At 36.1% G+C, this 19,966-nt stretch overlaps 1 protein-coding gene across 1 annotated transcript in view; it reads right to left on the bottom strand.

Annotated features, from left to right (window-relative positions):
* Nucleotides 1–1,015: 1,015 nt before the first annotated feature.
* The window catches only part of LOC128534183 (copine-8-like), a 127,342-nt gene continuing 108,391 nt past the window's right edge, over nucleotides 1,016–19,966 (bottom strand). The window contains 5 exon segments of the mRNA XM_053508506.1: nucleotides 1,016–5,447; nucleotides 10,704–10,777; nucleotides 11,751–11,808; nucleotides 13,670–13,772; nucleotides 18,364–18,491. Coding sequence (XP_053364481.1) covers nucleotides 5,259–5,447; nucleotides 10,704–10,777; nucleotides 11,751–11,808; nucleotides 13,670–13,772; nucleotides 18,364–18,491 — 552 coding nt within the window. The 3' untranslated portion in view covers nucleotides 1,016–5,258.

A 19,966-nucleotide genomic window follows, 5' to 3' on the forward strand; every position in this document is an offset into this window, starting at 1 on the left:
GTACAGTACTTTAAAGTTTCCTGTATGTTAATTGACCCCTTTGTGCTATGAGCATGCATGTTCTTCCCGTGCTTGGTGGGTTTCCTCCAACAATTCAAAGACATGCAAATTAGGCTGTGTGTGAATGAATGTGTGAGTGAGTGTATGTGTGCGTCTTGCGATGGATTATCATCCTGTCCAGGGTGCACCATGCCTCGTGCCCCAAATCTCCTGGCTTCCTGTAACCTTGTATACTGGATAAAGTGGTGTAGACGATGATTAAATTAGTACTATAAACATTATCCTCATGTTGCCTAAAATGTTTTACATTATTGGGTAAATTATTTAAGATTACTGTAAATGAGATCCAAAATGTTTTTATTATGGCAATTGTCCACCAGACTGGATGCGATCATTAACAGAATTTATTGAGAAAGTGTAGGTGACAATTTTGCATGTGATCAAATTTTTTTAAGTGTTTTGGGTAAAATATGTACATGATCTAAGCTAGAAAGGTGTAACTCCTTGACCTTTTTAAACTCCATGGCTGTGTTTTTTTTAACCATTGGCCTTTATAACCATTGTTTTACACAACTAGGCCTTATATGAAAAGTTAGCTAACAATGTCAAAAAGTTAGCTAACAATGTCAATGTCATGGAAGAATAGTTTGGAATGCTGTTTTTACTTTGTAGGAATATTAACAAACACTAGTAAGGCAAAGTTTAAGATACAACCATAGCATTTTCTTATAATAGTAATCATCAAATGATTTCATACCGCTTTATTAAAATAGTGATTAGATGATGACGGCATGGTGGCTTAGTGGTAAGCACTTTTGCCTTGCAACCCCAGGTGTGCATGGGTTTCAGATGTTCTCCCCATGGCATGCAGGCATGCAGATAAGGCTAATTGGTGTTTCCAAATTCCCTGTAGTTTGTGAATGTGCGCATGAATGTTGGTGGACCTGACATCCACTCACGGTCGACAAGATTTGGATAAAGTAAAGTATCCACTTGACACAACTGAGGCCTATAATTGCACTGTTTAGTAAGAATGTTTATTCCAAAATCAATACTTTAATACAGAAATAGTCATTTTATCATATGGATTTACCAGACAATCAGTACTGCAATCATGCTTTCTCTGATTATTCACTGATTAGCAAAAAAGTACAATATGTTTTTTTTCTTTTTCCATACATGAATCTGTGCCAAGAGAATATACACTAGAAAGCAATTCTACACTGACACAAAATATAGAACAATTCATATCTGAAGGCATTGCACAATTCCAAGAATTCAGTGAGAGATTAAGGCCATTTTGTACAGATATTTTGACATTTTTAAAACACCCCCCCCCAAACACTCTATTAATAACAAAAAGAACTAGTGCATCTCCTGTAAAACTGTACATGCAAACATAGTGCACATTATATAGTAAGATATGACAAGCATACAATATATTTGGATATTTTCAGTAAACAAGAGTCCGTGTGAATGAAATCACATCTCAATTCCGTCAAATGAATCCTTCACCACTACTCATGCGCACCACACATGTACACCCATACAGACACACAACCACTCATACACCCACACACGTGTTTGAACTTGGCAAAGCTGTGGCGTTGTGAACCATAGTTGGACTGAGGAGCGCAGAAAAGGAGCTGCCAAAGAGCTAAAAAATCTCAGCTAGTACTCCTGATGTTAGTGTTTGCAATGTGTACAGACACTGACACACACAAATACAAACAGGTACACCGTTCCTCTGAACTCTAATGGCCTGTAGTTCGTTTAAGGTTTGTATTCATGAAGGCTTTAAAAAAAAAAGCTTTGTGTAAGACTGTAAAGCAGTTCTTCACTGTATAAATTCCTGATTGCAATTAAAGGCAGCTCAGCCATTAAATTCGTATGACTTACTTGAGTGAGAAAATAACTCGCAATCCAGGCTCCCATTCACAGAGACAGAGAGCTACATGAGAGGTTGTAGAACTGGATGACATGTGGCTGTCACCAAGAAAAACATAGCTACACTAGTCTATACTAGTCTGCAATTTTTTTTTTTAAAAAAAAGCTCAATTTGGTGAGGTGTTTGTTTTTATCTTTAAATACGACTTGCTACATATTGTGCCTTTCACATTATTTAACCATTAGCAAAAGGGTCGGAACTCATTCTTCTTTTATATGTGTGTGGAAAAAAACCTGAGCCGGTAAGATGACAAAAAAAAAAAGATAAAAAAAGATATTACATATCTAACTTCTATCTACACTTGTACACACTGGTTCATTAGGTACTGTACATCTACCATATTGATGTACTTTGTAGGTATACAATTTCTGACTGCTCTACCTGTCCAGTATCCAGTCCCTTGTCATTGATAAACAGGGTAGAGAATGACTGACACAGTAATTATATACCTACAACATTTATCTACAGTCAGCTCAAAAATTATTAACACCCTTGGAATGGATGGGTAAAATATTGGGTATCCCTACGTTTGTATAATTTGTGGATGGATGGGTGGAGAGATGGATATATAGGTAGATAGGTAGGATACATTATTGATCCCAGACTCTCCATTTCAGCTCACTCCACAGATTTTCAGTCAACCTTAGCCTATGTCGAAAGCTTTAATAGGATTAGTCAGTTAACCTTTTTAGAATTATTGTTGTCTTGCTTAGAGCTATATCTATAGCATCTATCCAAATTTAAAGATTAACATTTAGGTATTTGTCACTTGCCCCTTACGGCACATTTGTATTTTTTTCATATTTGTGAAATTATTTATATTCTTCCCATATCCCGGTTAAGAAGCTAGGGTCAGATGGCAGGGTCAGCTGGTATATGGCACCCCAGGAGGAGACAGGATTAAGGGCTTGCTCTAGAGCTGTTTTATAGTGACCCCTGATTAATAACCCCAGTCTTAACCACCAGTTAAGCCACCACTGCATGTCTATATGCCTATATGCAAGTTCCTGAGGCCTTTGGAGTAAAAACAGTTCTACGTCATCACATATTATTAAATAATAAATACAGTGGGGGTTTGTTTCTTTATCTATTTAACAGCTTTCTTTTTAAGCCACATAAATTGAAAGGCTTTTTTTGTCTTTTACTTTCAGTAGTAGAGCAGATTCTAGACGTTTACATTTATGTTTGGGTAAATTAAAAGGCTTTCTCTGACCCAACTGTTAAATTGTGGTTATACTGTAAAAGTGGCTATAAGCATTTTCAGGGGTGTACCTATTTTTATATTCTTTGTCCAATTTGTAACATTTTTATATTCTGTCACATCATTTCCATATGTGCTAAAAGTCATGGGTAAAGGCTTGATAGTTTTTAAACACTGCATTAAAAAAATAAAATAAAATTTAAAAGATTCTACTATTTTTCTAAAAATAAGGTATTTAAAATTCTTGTACAATAACTGTACTTATATGAAATTATCCAGTATTTATGAAGCTGACTGTATATGGTGGGTATCCCTAATACAAATCTGGCAACTAACATTAACATTTTAAAACTAGCCTAGAATTTAAGAGATGATTTCGGGTTATTTCAGTTATTTCAAATACTGACCAGTCTTAATTAATTAATAGAAATACTCCAGGATTTTAAAACGTAACCTCTATCTACTGCATCCATAATATCTTTACACTGTGAAAAGAATGGAACATTTTAATTATTTGAAACTCACTTAAGGAAGTGTAAGGCCAGGTGCTGGGGCGTGTAAAAATAGTCATTCTGAAATATTTAAATATCTGTAGAACAAAAGTTCTTTAAAAAAAATTCAGAAGTTGCAGTTGCAGTCGGGTTTTGGCTACGTATCGTCACATTAGCCAAATAAACTGTCTTTATCAGTGACTTCAATTAACAATGACTTTAAAGAAAACTTTCACTAAAGAGAAATAATTAGAAATTCTTGTCTGTACTAATCTCAAATACACTACAGATACACTAAACATGGATCAGTCTGAAAAAATAATATAAAATATATATAATACATATATATATACCCTTATTGTGTTATATTTTAATTATAGTTTAATAATTTTTTTTTTTTTTATGGGAAAACCTTATTAATCTGTGCAAGTACAGATGTTCCTCTGTATGAACACTCATCCTGCATGAACGTTGTTCAGGAGAAATTGTGAAATGGTAAACTGTGCTTTTTATCCACATCTTTGGGCAATTCTAATTAAGATAAATTATAACAACACTTTTTTTTTAAACAACACTTACAGTTTACAAACCAATACAACATCTGTACTCTGTTTTGCTAAATATGAACAGGACAGAAATGGAAGAAAAACAATGGCATCTGTGTTTTTGACCACTGGGCTCATAGTCTCAAATTCTATTTGAGAGCAGCTGCTAAAGTTTAGACACAACAGAAGACATTTTCAAACACATACACACATGCACGCACACACGCTCACACACACACGCGCACACATACACCCACACACCCATGTGCACACCAACCCCTCGCTTGTGCCAGGGTGATGTGAGAAAGTAGGGGAAAAAAAGATAAAGGAAAGAAAGTGAATACGAGAAACCGAATCAGATGAGGTCGAACATGGCCTTCATGCATCACGAAGCGGAGCTGGCTGTTACTCCACGCCATGCAATGCGATTAATGTGACAATAAGTGCCTGACATGCGTGGCAAAGACAACACGCAGATAGAAGTCGTATTCCAAAGTTCATACTGAAAGTTTACGCTTATATAAAAGTATCCAACAGTTACAAAATCATCAACATGTAAACACTGAGTGAGAGCTGAGAGAGAGAGAGAAGTAAAAGGAAATTATCAGTCTCCAAAGTTATTTACAACAGTCGAATGATTGGCAGCCAGAGGAAGCAGAACCTCGGCCCTTCTCCTGGAAATACATGCAGCTTCGAGAAATGCTATCGTCTGATCCCACCTTTTCTTCTTTATTCGACTAGTTAGCCTGAACAAAGGTCAAGCTCAGTCCATTTTAGTGAGGCTACGAGAGATAAACCAGGCTCTGACAGAGAGAGAGAGAGAGAGAGAGAGAGAGAGGGAGAGAGAGAGAGAAGAATTGAGAGAAACAGAGAGAGAGAGAGAGACCCTGACAGAAGAATGCTTGTAATGGAAGTAATTTAGGCCTCACTGGCCCTGTTTGGCCATGGTGTCATCATTCTTCCAGTGCCTATAGTGCAACGTGAGAGAGAGACAGATATAGAAGGGGAGAAGTGCCCCTCCACATCATTAGAAGATTCAGAGAGAAGGAGAGAGAGACATTAATGAGAGTGGGTCAGATCTGCGTCTGTAGCGGCTGTCCTGGTGGTGTGTACGGAGGCGGTGCCGGTAACGGTTTGATGCCTCTGGTCCTCATGTAGGACAGAAATTGGTCCGGGATCTCGGCCAGCACGTCTTTTGCCAGCCGCGCCATGCTGAGGATATGGTTCCCTGTTCGGTCAATGTAGTCCCGGAATGGGACAAACTGTAAGGAAACAAAAGGTTAAGATAATATTACATAGGTTTTTAGGTTGATGTAAAAGAAGTAGAAACATCTGAATATCTATGGCATTGATTCTCAACGTGTGTGAGTTAGTAAAGTAGTAAAAACCCAATTACTAATATTATTATACTGTATATGCTCAAGTTTGTAGACACTTGACTACTACACCCTTATGTGTTTTTGAACATCCAATTCCAAATGTATTCCCCATTTATTATAATAACCTCCATTCTTCCAAAGGGCCTCTCATTGGATGATTTTGGCTCACATTAAGCCACAGGAGCTTTAGTGATATTACATACTCATATTGGGCAAGGGGGTGTAATGCACACACAGCACTCCAGTTCATTATGAAAGGTGTTCAATGGGGGTTGGGGTCAGGACTCTGAACAGACTTGTTCTCCAAATTTTTGGAAATATAGTGGATCAATAAATTCGTTCCTATTAGCTTATAATAATTTTAGTAGTTTATTATACCTCACATAGTCTGTTTGACAAGCCAAACCTCAACAATAGAAAAAGCTATTAAAAATGGTAGGATTGACCTAATGTGTTCTTTCAGTCAAAATGTCAAAAAAAAAACAAAAAACAAAAAAAAACCTCTATGGCTTTAATAAAGAGCCAAAATATGTATTATTGTAATGAGCCTAATATTTGTTTTAGTTATTAGTTATATTTTAGTTGGATAAATATGTACTGAGTGAGTCAATGGAATTCATCTTACAGTTAAAAGCATCCCTGGTTGCAAAAAGTAAGTAAAGAACCCCATAGAGGGAGGGCTCTATTGGACACAGCTGCATTAGCAGAATATCAGATTTATTCATTAGTGCAAAATGAATGGCCACAAAACAACAATTCAATTCAGTGCAATGATTTTTTTTTGTATAGCGCTTTTAACATTAGACATCGGTGCAAGGCAGCTTTGCAGAAATTTGATTGCGGGTTTAGATCGATCATGAGCAAACCAGAGATAACAGTGCCAAAGAAAAGCCCCCAGAAATTACATCAGGAAGAAACCTTGTTACATAAGCGTACTGGCGACACGACTACTCCGGGATTCCTAATACTCAAGGGTTTTGCATAATAGAATATGCACAACACAAGCAAATTGCCATATGCCAACCTACAATTATTATTGGTATTATTATTATTATTATTATTATTATTATTATTATTGACACTCCAAAGATTACTTAAATTGAAATGAGCTAGACAGCACAGTAATATTAACCACTCAGAGGTGTGATTAGACATCGGAGTTGCTAACTGAAACTCAATCTCCGTGTGCCTGTGTGGCCTGTAAGCCCTAGCTGTAGTCAGTTCTGTAATTCATGAACTTCTTATAGTGTGCAATATAAAACACCATTTCTAAACAACTAACGGTGACTCCTCAAGCTTTACTGGAAATCTGATTCAGTGTGCTATCAATGCTAAACCATGCTGTTACCTAAACATTCTTAGTTTTAGATTTTCGTATTCAAGAATAATAAAAAAAACAAACATCTAACTTAAGGCTGTGAGGAACAGGTGCAGACAATGAAAATTGATTAGACCAGTGATTAGTATACTGGTCATGCTGAATGCTGAGTGGATGGAACAGATGAGAGGGGAAATGAGGTTGCTGCTGAGGTTCTAATCATGTTTAATTTCATGTCAGAGGAATAGTTATGTTTATTTTCCCCATTGTTCTATCCCTTATTTATTCATAGACAATTCTGACAGCTCTCTCTATTAACCAGAGTGAGAGAAGTCTATCATGTTTCCTCCAAGGCATGTACAACCAGCCAATAAAACCTTTTTGTACTATACTCACACACTCAAACAAAACTGCTATCGTCCCCTTTCCACCTGTGTGGGTTCATTGGCTAGTGTGGTTGTTATACCTCAAGTGTTCTGATCTTGTCTACTATTTTGCCTTAGACCAAAATTTTATGATTTGCTTTCAGAATCAAAATAGGTAGAAATCCCAACTGACAAGCACAAAGATGGAGGAGTGATGACTTTGTCTTGTTTTGCCGCCACAAGACCTGGACACCTTTCTAGTCCATAACTTGACAGTATACTACCAGATGTGGGGTCATTTGTTCAAAGCTTGATCAAAATTTAGTCTTTAAACTGGACTATAATCCGAAGCACACCAGTAAATCTAAAATGGCTAATAAATAAAATAATCAATTAAATGAAAATGCTGTGGGACAAATGCCCCATTGGACCAAAATTCCTCCATAACAACATAAGAGACTGATCAAGTCAAATAGGAAACAATGGCTTCCAGTTACTGCTGCTACATGTTCATCTACACTCTATTAAATCATGGGGGTACTTAGTATTGCCCATATTTGTTTTTTTTTTTTCCTTTCGGCCCTATTTTTGTTAAAACAAAAAATTGGGGCACTGTGAAAAAAGTTAGATGTTTCTTTGTTTGTTTAGATGTAGAAGGTTGTATTTGCCTAAGACTAATACCTGCTATAATTAGATTATTTTTATGTATGTTTTTACACACAAACACATAGAATTAAAATAAGCTACTAAACTTTGAACATGACTGAATAAACTAAACAGAACGAAACTAAATAGAAATAGAATAAAAGTTCTTGCTCATTTTCATGAAACGCACCAATAATTTTGGAATCGTTTGTATACACCACACACCTGAGGCAAAAATGGCATCTCCAGGAAACTGTGGTAAATTTAGCAATTGAGGGCCCAAGGTGGACACAGGCATGGGGCCCTCTCGGTAGGAGTATTAGCAGTGCTACCAGTAATGCTGCTAGTGCAAACGGCAGCTTCTTGTTGTTCTTTAACAACATTGTTTTTGTCAGTACCCGCTTTTACCATGGAAAAAATGTTGTTACCTTTGGCGGTGTTGCTATAACATTTCTATTTTTATGACCACTTACTTGGTTAGGTTCACTTCATTTTTTGCACTTTCACACCAACTCTCTTACTCATCAGTCTCTATTTACACCCGAATCACTTCCGTAGAAGAGCCTTGGAATAGACTATTGTGGAGATGACTGGGAGGGTGCTGAGACACCAATGTTACTAATGAATTATAGACATTCTGATGCCATTTAGCATATGGAGTTTTACAATAAGATGATTAATTAATAAAACGTAAAACATAATCATAACCATAGGTTTAATGGGGGCCCCAGGCGATTAATTAATGGTAAAGTCCACCATGTCAGGAACTCATGATCTAAGGATGACAGAACACTTTGCTGTTGTTCCACTTGGGAGCCTTATTCTGGAGGTTAACAGTACAAAAAGTTAACCTCCAGCCATAGTGAGTGATGATCCCATTTCTAACATCGCACTCCTCAGAGAACAGAACACAACTTAAATGTCTCTGGAGTAACAACCGCAGAACAATTCATCCAAAGCCTGGCAAGACATTCACACTGCCGGTTTAAAAACAGTAATTATCCAGCATACATGGCGTTTAACTGAACAAAATATTCTGCATCTGCACCACAGTACTGGCTCAGGCATCAGGCACACAATAGCAGTCAGGTTAAAAGCATCTTAAAAAGAGAGCCAATTTACTTTTAGAGTTTCAGCTTGTACTTAAGACTCAGAGAACTGAGCTGCAGTGTGATTGAGAGGATGAACAAGGTCAGATGCACTGGTGTATGAGTGTGAATATTTGCTCAGTCAGACATGCCTGCTAAACTCGCCATGATGAGTAACCAGATCAGAAATCATGCTAGCGTGGCTGCTAAAACGTTAGGGGGAACGGGTGGGGGGGAAGGGCTTGTCCTTTCACAGAGCTGATAGAGAAAGGGAGATAGGAGGGAGGAACAGATGATCGAAGAGAGGGGACTGTAGAGACGTGGGAATAGGAAAAGACAGAGACAGACGGCTGTAGGAGTCTCCTTCCATCTGCTCTAGTGAGGTTGAAGTGAAACACGGGCCCTACAATTGAAGCCGCGTGCCTCTTCTAAGGTCTTCTAACATGCTAATGTGCACATTATTAAACATGCAATAACATCAGCATCTGGTACAATCTCGTAAAATATGGGAATATGAGAAACAGGCATTTCTACTAGACAGGAATATTACACGGCAACAACAATCAGAGGTTCATCTGAGATGAAAATGTCTTTTCTTGTCGTGTAAACAGTAAAATCAAAATATGAGATCATAATACAAAACCAACACATTTATATGCCGGCATGTTTTGTTTCTTCCATTGAATTGAAAAAGCCCGAATGCTCTCCTCTTACTGAAACAAACACCACTAAAGCCTTTAAATGAGTACACTGAGGAATAAATGGCACATATTTCTGTCTCAGAGACATTTTGATCCAAAGACCAGGACGGCTTCCTTGAAATATGTTTCCAATGAACATGATTCTAAAAAGTTTCTTAGGAAACAGATGCAGCTCTATTTAAACCAGTTCCACTGAGAAATCGGTTACCATCAAACTTAAAAAGAAAGCGGAATGAAAACAAGCCAGCAAAACAAATATAATACACACATTTCATAAGCTGATAATGATTATATGCAGTATTTCTCACATCCTTGAAAACACATGGTCTATACTTTTCATTCTTTTCTGTGTGTGTGTGTGTGTGTGTGAATTAAGTGCAAATTCCACAGAGATCCCTTCAAATCACACACTCCCACACCCCTTATAAGCTGTGAACTATATTTAAAATCATGATCAGTTTTAACTCAGTTTTTGCGAACACAGGAAGTCAGTATAAACACAAAAGCTGTTTGCGAACTGTCTCTCATGGTTTTAAGAGAATCGTGTTGTAGTTACAGTTGACACTAATATATTTCCCAAGGAACTTCTGGGAGAATGGTGTGTCGTGCGTCTTTCTTTCAGGTTTGACGTCTTTATCACCAGTGCCAGAGTTTGTTGGTTTTTTATCTGTTAAACAAGTGAATTGTGGCAGATCCAAAGCTCATTATTGTAAAAAACTTTAGGATAATGCTTGTTTAATAGATCAGATTGGGTATGTGATATCACGCTGTGTGCAGTGTCATAAAAAGAAAACACTAATATCTATCCTATAAAGAAAGAAAGGTAATTTGAAAGTATTCTTTTTTATGTAGCTGTAACTACATTCTTGTAAACCATTAACTTGATCAAAACCTGATAGGAAATTATAAAAAGGAAACTATTGGGCCAGTTTCCATTAGGTTATTTTGTGCGTGTAGGTGTATTTGCGTGAGCATGTGGTAACGCACTTCAAGCTGCATAGACAGAGATGAACAAATTGTACCTGCACGATGTCCCTTTCTGCATATCTGCCTCTGGACGAGATCCTGACTTCATCCCCATCCAACTCGATCATCGCTGCAGACGGAGAGAAAAAAAAAAAAGCTCACTAACACGCCTAACGCACACTTGACCATTGGCATGGAAACTGCGTTTGTGTGTATTTGTATGTAAAAGAGAGAGACAAAAAGTGTCACTGACATACAGACAAAAGGAGACAGACAGAGAATACTGTATATAGGACCAAATAGAGGAAAGAAAAGTGTATAAGCGTGTTAATCCCTATTAATATTTTATTTCAACATACATTTTTTGTGGAGTGCTGCGAAATGAAGCCAAGCTGCTGTGTGTGTGTGTGTGTGTGTGTGTGTGTGTGTGTGTGTGTGTGTGTGAATTTCAGCTGGAGAGCAATGCCACCGTCACATTACATGGACCTTTCTTTCTTAGAGTCAGTGCTCACACGGAGCTTGTACAGCGACTCCACATTGAGCGCCACAATAGAGCAGGAGGCAACCAGCAAATTACATTCAGTCATGCACCGAGATGCTTCACTGAGAGTCAGCAGGGGGAGAGAGAGAGAGAAAGAGAAAGACAGAGAGAGAGAGAGAGAGAGAGAGAGAGAGAGAGAGAGAGGTAAGGCAATAAAGTCGCAGCTCAAAGCTCTAAAGCAAATGTGATAAAATGGAAAATCTAAGAATCAGAACAGGTGGAACATTAAGCAGATGTGCAATTTGAAAGTAGAAAGGAAGCTGCATTTAGTGCACAAACATGATAAAAATGAAAAAGTCAGCAAAATGCACTTTAAGTTAAATGTTTAAATAAGACAGGGGTCATTAACTGGTCCAGGAGGATTCGAGCAGTCATTTACGTACATCCTGCTGCTCTCGGGACTGTGGTTCAGGTTAATGATGCATGGAACAACATAGTAATTTATTTTCTTTCCATGTGAGAAGTGACGAAGTGACAGTCATGTATATACCATGCCATTTACGATGCAGAAGATGTTATATTATTTTAAAAAATATATATATATAATACTATAGGGTCTTACCGTCAAATTCTGCTGGTCCAACACCAACGATGATAACTGACATGGGAAGACATGAAGCCTTAATTGGAAACAAGAAAATATGATTAGGGATTATATAATAGCGTGTTGGCAGATCCATACTCTGGAACAAAATTTTAAGCTGGCTTGACCATGACAGGTCATTCATATGCATGAGAGCTGGCAGTGAATGCTGTCTGCAGACCTCCACGGATCTGGCATGAAAAATTAATAGAGTCCTCAAAGAGGAAATTCTATGACACTTCTTATGTGACAGGTGTCCGTAGGAAAAAAGAGAAAAGAAAAGAGAGAGAGAGAGAGGGAGAGAGAGAGTAGGTCTGTCTCATTAGGCATGACTAATCTAAGAGAAACCAGGATATTCATAGACTTTCACTTATTGTCTTTTATCCAGGAAACCCTTATTCCTTCTGCTTATAAAACCTAACTTTTCTTTCCAGAAAACTCTTTCATAATGTGCAATATCTTACATCCTTTTCAAGCCAAAGGGAATTTTATTGAGTTTATATACGGAAACAAGTCTGGCTTTAAGTGGACCTATGCTTTTAATGTCCTATATTAAATGTAAATTTATGGCATTCGCAGACAGCCTTATCCTAAATGACTTATAGAAGTGCTTTATTCTCACGCTAGTACAAACTGGTTGGAGTATGACCAGACAGAGTAAGAATATTTTTCCTCCATATATGGAAGATTGTATTAGCCAGTTACAAAACACATTTGCGGTCATTTACCCAGCACTGCTATATATTATATTTCTTCATAACACATATTCCTACTTAAAGTTAGCTGAATTTGTTCAATATGGTTTTCAAAAAAACCTTTTTTGTTATTGCGCTGCCTGCCAAAAAAGCAAAGGGTAAAATTACATCGGTACGAATACATTGGGAAAAAAAAAAGACCTAAGGTGATTAGGAATTACTGGAACTGGGTGAAGAACCCATCAACACATTAACCCTGGACTGACAACTTGTGGTTGGAAAAAAATCATGAATGGAAATCACTTACACAACTTGGTGAACTTGGTAAAAAAAAAATCTGCAGTAAAAACCATAGCTATGTTTAAATAGTAAATGTAAGAGCATTTCCATTACGCAACGTGAAGTGAACTCAAGCGATTAGAAGTAAACAGCTGTGCGACCATAAGAAAACCACTTCTCAGTAAGACAAATCAGGTAAAAAGCTTTAATTTGCTAGGGAGTTTAAAGATCGGACTTTGGAGTAATGGAAAAAGGTCATGTGGTCTGACGAGTCCAGATTGATCCTATCCCAGAGTGCGTGTCAGAGTAAAAAGGAAATTTGCAAAAAGCGATACAACCATCAAGCCTCTGGAGGCAGTGTTATGATCCGGGGTTGCTTGAGTTGCTTTCAGCTGATGACCTAAATGTACTGAATGAGCAGGGTATCAGATAAATAGATGTTTTCTTCCCTGATGGCACAGGCTTGTTCCAAAGGGTGAAACTGGGAGAATGAGGAATTATTTTCACACATGCAGTAGACACCACATTGTGTGCTGTAATCAAAGCTAAAGGTGACTTCATAAGAATCTTACAGTGTTAGCCCTTTTTATTTGGCCAGACAATGTATTATTTTCTGAGTTTAACTGGTAGAGAATGTGTATGTGTGGTAATTGTATTGCTATTTGCCAAAATGAAACAATTCACGGTTTTCTAGATTTTGCATTCTAAGTAGGATGATGCTCACAATTATAATGGGTTAGAATGAAGTCATGTCAGGCTGCTGATTTTAATTCGTTTAGCATATTTCTATGAACAGTTATAACAGATCGAGCAGACATTAAAATATATTACAATTACCAAACTAAAATGTTAATTTTTTTTATATTAACTTCTATTGAGCATGTTGAAAAACTGATCATTACATGTGAATGAGAGAATGCTCACATTTACGATGGACTCTTTGGTCTGGGCCATGTCAGAAATCACTCCGTCTGTGATGATGAGGAGCACGAATTACTGCGAACCGTCCTTCACTGAGGCAGCGTACCTGCGGGGCAACATGTACATGACATTACGATAGCATCATGTGCTTTAAGACAGTTCTCTGATTGACCTTTCACATCATTGCTCATGCTCACATCATCTCAAGGCGTACTGAATCATGCCTCTTTGCTTATCTCACTCAAGAAAAATGGATGTCTCTCAAGGCTCCTTTCCAAATTTTCTTTTTCTCTGCCTGTCAACTTTACCTTGCTTGTGGATTATCTGTGAATGCCAAGTTCCAGACATGTCTGCTAAATGATTCATATAAATCTAATTAAAATGAAATATTTAAATCGTCTACGGCAAAAGCAATGCAAACAACCTGGCAGAAGTTCCTTAATAAAGAAAGTGCTAAAAATAAAGCATTAAGATTAATGAAATGAAGTGCAAACATTAAGCACCGCTTAACAGGTATAATAATCATTAAGATAATGATCATCTTTTTATAGCTGGAATAAAATTTTCTAACCTTTGCATTCCTTCTGTCCTGAAAGTCATAATGATATTTTGGGAGCAAAGGGGCAACATATCCTTTTGACTTAAAAGACCATTTTCCACACAAAGTGCACATTTTTGTAACATTATTGTAACAGTTTAGTTGTATATCATTAAATAGTGTGGGTGTGAGCTGTGCCACAAACGTTGGGAGAAAACACAGAGAAATGACAGCAGCGTGAACTGACAGTTCAGCCTTTAGCTGCGTGCGTGTGTGTGTGTGCGCATTCGTGTGAGTGTGACAAGGGAATCAGTGGCAATGTATCTGTTAAGCTAAGCAGCTCTACATGTCACCCCTCCGACATGGTGTCATTTCCTGCTCGGCAAGATGGACACCAAATATTAACGCAACGTTTATTATGAACAGCTAGTTAAATTTCTACACATCAAGCTGATTAGCACACTATCAGAGTGGCAGATATACAGTATACTTTAAAAATCATATGTTTTGATAACAGATGTTAAAAATCTTCAGTGTTTTTCCTCCTGATTCCCCCATTTTAAAATGTAAAACACTCATTAATCATAATATGCCCTTAAACAACATTAGTTGTTTATAAAAACATAATTTTTCAATACAGAGTTGCCATTAATTAAGGTTCATTACTTAAAGGTGTAAACACACTACTAAAATGATCCTACAAACAATTACAACCACTTGACGTTACTTAATAAGGCTTTAGGTTTAAGTATAAATAAATAAATACATAAATAAATAAATATTATATTATAAGAAAGCTGTACATTGTTATGTAATAAAGATTTGTTATATGTATACATTTTGCAGTAATAATTATATTATACTATTAATTATCAATATTATTTAGATTATATTATTTTATATGATATTGTTTATAATAAATATTATATTATAATATAATAGTCATCTTAGGTACAGTATTAACAATATTATATTAGAACCATATTAATAAATAAATACATTGCCTGGCCAAAAAAAAAAAATACCCCCCAAAAAACACATCTAATATTTCGTTAAACCGCTTTTTGCTTGGACTGCGGCCATGGCATCATTTTAATAAGCTTTGCAATTTCACAACATTTTTTTCCCCTTCAGAGTCTCATTAATTTCTTATTGTGTGTGATTTAAGTTGGACCATTGCGTAAAGTCTCCTCCATCACATCACAAAGGTTCTCAAAGGGGTTCAGGTAGGGTGGCCAGTCCACATGTAAAAATGATGTCTCACTCTCCCTGAACCACACTTTCACAATTTGAGCCTGATGAAGCCTGGCATTGTATCTTGGAATATGCCCGTGCCATTTGGAAAAACCTGGTCATTCAGTATATTCATGTAGTCAGCTGACGTAACATTTTTTGGCACATACTGTAACAGTGCTGAACTTGGACCTGAGCAACAGAAGCAACCCCAGATTTTAGGGCTTGCATGGTAGGCACTAGGCATGATGAGTGCATAACTTCATCCCCCTCTCTTCTTACCCTGATCACTCTAAAACAGGTTAAATCTGGACTTATCAGGCCATATAACCGTTTTCCAATGCTCCACACTGCCTACGTTATACTCAATACCAAATTTAAACCTTTTTTCCAATAAGCCTCAGTGATAAGTGGTTTTCTTAAAGCTACACAGCTGTTCCCTTCTCACAGTGCATATGGAAATGCTCTTACTTTCACGATTAAACATAGTTGTGAGTTTTACTTTAGTTTTTCTTTTTTACAATTTGATTTTACTAATCGTTTAAGTGCTCTCCTATCATTCTCATATTTCTTCCTTGAAGATGATGGGTCACCACTATCCTTGCAGGTTTTAATAATGCATTTTACATTGATCCTTAACCTAATTTTAGTAGTTTTAGTCATCTCCTTAGCTGTTTTCTTTGCTTGCTGCAGGCCAATAATTTGACCGTTTTGAAACAGACCACACGATTATTGTCTTCCAGAACCACATGCCATGTCTTCTGACATGGGTGTTTAAAAATTTGAGGAGCTATTCACTGCATCACTTGTTGCCAGCCGGCCCATATTGGATAATAACTGCAGTAATTATCCAATGGAAGGCGCTTACCTTTTTGCTTAGTTAAATGCGGGTGGTGACTTTTTTTGGCCAGGCGGTGTAGTTTATTATTGAACTTTAAAGAGTTACAACATTTTGTACGATACCTCAAGTATAAAAATTAAAAGAATTAAATCTTTATTATGCTTACTTGATGTTCAAAAACTTGAGTTATACATAAATCATGAACCATGAGCATTTTCCAAACCTATCAAGTTATATTACAAGAGGTTTTACTGTGCAAGGAATTTCTTTTGTTTATTATATTTCAAATATAAAATATAAAAGTTTGTTTGAAAATGCTGTGTGTATGTTTGTATTTGTCTTCTCAGCATCTTTGCCTGCTTTCATTAAAATATCTGAATGAGTCAACCACTTCCCACAATCTCCAGTAAACCTCCAAGCACTTTAAAATAAACCTGACAGCTGGCACTAATGTCTAAGCCATGCTGTTACACAAAAAATGACGAAAGGTTCATATATGAACAGCTGTTACAAACAATGATTCATATATTCAATACTGCATATATTGACAAGACAGAGTGACACTGTTTATGCCTGTGTACTACTGATTCTCAATGCTGTGCAGTTCATGAAGCAGCGCCATTCAAGATGTGCTTTATAAATCATATGAACTTCCACCTTTTCACACACACTTTATTAACTCACATATGGTCCCTTCGGCCAGCCCTGGGGTCAAGGGGTACATATCGATCCCAGTGTAAACTAATTATGAAACGCACAAAGGAAAAGCAAAACATAGAGCCACTGGGCTGTATTGATCTATGATTTGATATTAGCACCCACACACCCTCACACAAACAGGGAAGCTTCTGCCAGCTATCCACCTACTGTATCATGATATTATTAATCACAATTATGATACATGCAGGTTTTATACAAACCTATAAATCCATGCAGCAGGGTTCATTCTCTCAGTTTACATCAGTAGTTTAGTTTTCAGATGATTATTTAAGCAATACTAGAAATGGCAAAGACCCAGAAATGGGGATAAAAGTTTGAAAATTATATATAAAAGTCATTTAACAGTCTTGCTTGAAGGCAAAATATACTTAAAGATGTTTTACTACTACACAATATGCACCACATTATTTTTATTGCTTTCACGGCAATGCCAAGATATGAAAAATGATGATTTTACATTATTAACATATCATCATATTAACATAATGTTTTCCTGACAGTATCAAAATCATTGTTTCCAAACTCAATCTGGCTGTAATGCAAATCATTAGCAAATTCATATTAGACATGTATGATAAGCACTGAACATAGTCTTAACCTATAACAAATTGAGATGGAAGCATCCTTTAGTGTCCTGTGCACTTGCTTAGTAACAAGCTACCTTGTATGTTACAATAACTCTTGCTCTGATTTGTTGCCGTATGGCTACAACTTCATGACGGCTCGCAGTGACTATTTGCCCATTACGAGTTGACTACACACACAATACTAAATGTAGTATTGTAGTAATACCTTCAATTGGTAACAAGTATGCTGTTTTGTTCTGTGATCAATAATTTAAAAAAAAGTAGACATAGGAAAAATTGCTATTATAGTAAAATAATCAACTTTGGGGCTTTGTTGTTGATTGTTGTACAATCACAGCACAGCCCATCAAAATATATTTCTTACATAGTATACACCTCCAGACTAGAATCAAAAATTAATCACCAATTCATCATTTTAATAAAACATTGATTTGCTTGACTTTTAAATGATATACCATTTAACTACTTATGTTGTATACAATCAGCTCTTCAATTACTGACATCTTTTGTAAACAGATGTAAAATGGTTATAAACAAATAATCATGTCATGTGGTCTTATTAAAAAACTAAAATATGTTTTTAGATTTAAGAGTTAAATGCAATATTCTGCATTTTCAATGCAGGCTTAGGCTTTTTTTTAAATCCCTCTGTGTTTTGTACCGGAAAACTCTACAGGATGCCAATAACTCTGGCGCTGACTGTAATTAGATGTTAAGTTCAGAGTAAACAGCTCTTGGGTGCAGACTTTAATGAATGTAGGTGAGAAGACGTACATACCGAGCTACGTGGTTGATGACGGGTGAGAAGTTGGTGGGTCCGTAGAGCTGAACAGACTTTAGGCTCTGGTAATATGCCTCCATTACACCATCTATTCCATTACAGTATGGGTTCTGTGGGTTCCCGTTCTGCATAGTAAACAAACAAAAATTACATTAAGACACTAAGCCAGGAATCAAGGGATTGGATCAATGTGTGGATCAATGGGTCAAAATTCTAACTGACATCACTGAAATTAAGTGGTGGAAGATATACACACAACAACATGTGCGGGAGCAGTGTAATTAACATGTTAAAAAAAATAATAATAATGTTTACCTAGTTACTTTGGTATAAAAAATACATTTTAACAGTTTGACCGCAAAAGGAGATAAAAAGCATGTTCGAAATTTCGCTCAACTTTCGTTTATATATATAAGTAAAAATTTTTTATTAATGTATAAAAAACTACATCAATACCATTAGCATTATTATGCCGTACTAGGATTAACTTCATTTCTATTAAATTTAATTTCTAGGTGTAATATGTCCTTAAAAGTCTTTCCAAACATACCAGGGTAAAAACCTATTTGAAATGTATATATATATATATATATATATATATATATATATATAAAACTCTTATTATTAAATATATACAAAACAACAGATATGCAGTACAAATACACAAACAGTTACCAAACTAAATAAATACTAAATAGTATTAAATAACAATACAATCATAGCACTGGGGCTGCAGTGTTAAAGTAGCTATTTTATACAAGAAATATATAAACATGCAATTTTATTCGAAACAAAAAAAGGTTTCATTCCAATACGGGCTTAATTTAAACCATGCAGGACACTGGGAAATGCTTAGGCGATTAAAACCCTCACTTATACATTCTATATGAAAATATTACTAAAGGTCTATAGCCCAGATGGTGCAACATCTGGGCTACAGGATAAAGCATACTTGCCATACTGCAAAGCATGTTCAACAAACATTTAGGCAAATGACAGGGATGCACCAAAACTTATTAAACATATGTTCATACCAAAATACAATGCCTTATATAATGTTAAGAATTTAAATTTGTACTTAATGGGTTTCATAAAATTGAATAAAGAGATTGGAGTTTACCTCTGTCTACCTGTGCAATATTATGTTTTCAATAACCTAACTAAACAATCATTATAATCAAATGAATGTGAAGTTTAGCATAAAATGAGATATGTAACATGACAATCTGGAGTAATAAATAGTCATTATTCGGGTCATAAACAGAGAACCAAGAGCAAAAAAAAAAAAAAAAAAAAACACTTACTGTATGCATTCCTAATAAAAAAATCTTTTTCATAGTCCTAAAAATGATATTTTCTCTGGATCTTTGCAGTACTGTATATTTTAAAAAATATAAAAGTTGATTGAAAGCATAATATATACATTTGTAAGTACTGTACATTAGAAGTTTTAATCAGCCAATACATGGAAGCATCCTCTTAAGCATACAATACTCCTACACTGTTTCTCATCGAGCATGAGTCCTATATATACTGCACTATGGTTAAAAGGCTTCATTTCCTTTGTGAAATAAAGACTCTATTTAGGCTAAAAATTCAA

This window comes from Clarias gariepinus, chromosome 12 (assembly GCF_024256425.1).
Source record: "Clarias gariepinus isolate MV-2021 ecotype Netherlands chromosome 12, CGAR_prim_01v2, whole genome shotgun sequence".
Taxonomy (NCBI): domain Eukaryota; kingdom Metazoa; phylum Chordata; class Actinopteri; order Siluriformes; family Clariidae; genus Clarias; species Clarias gariepinus.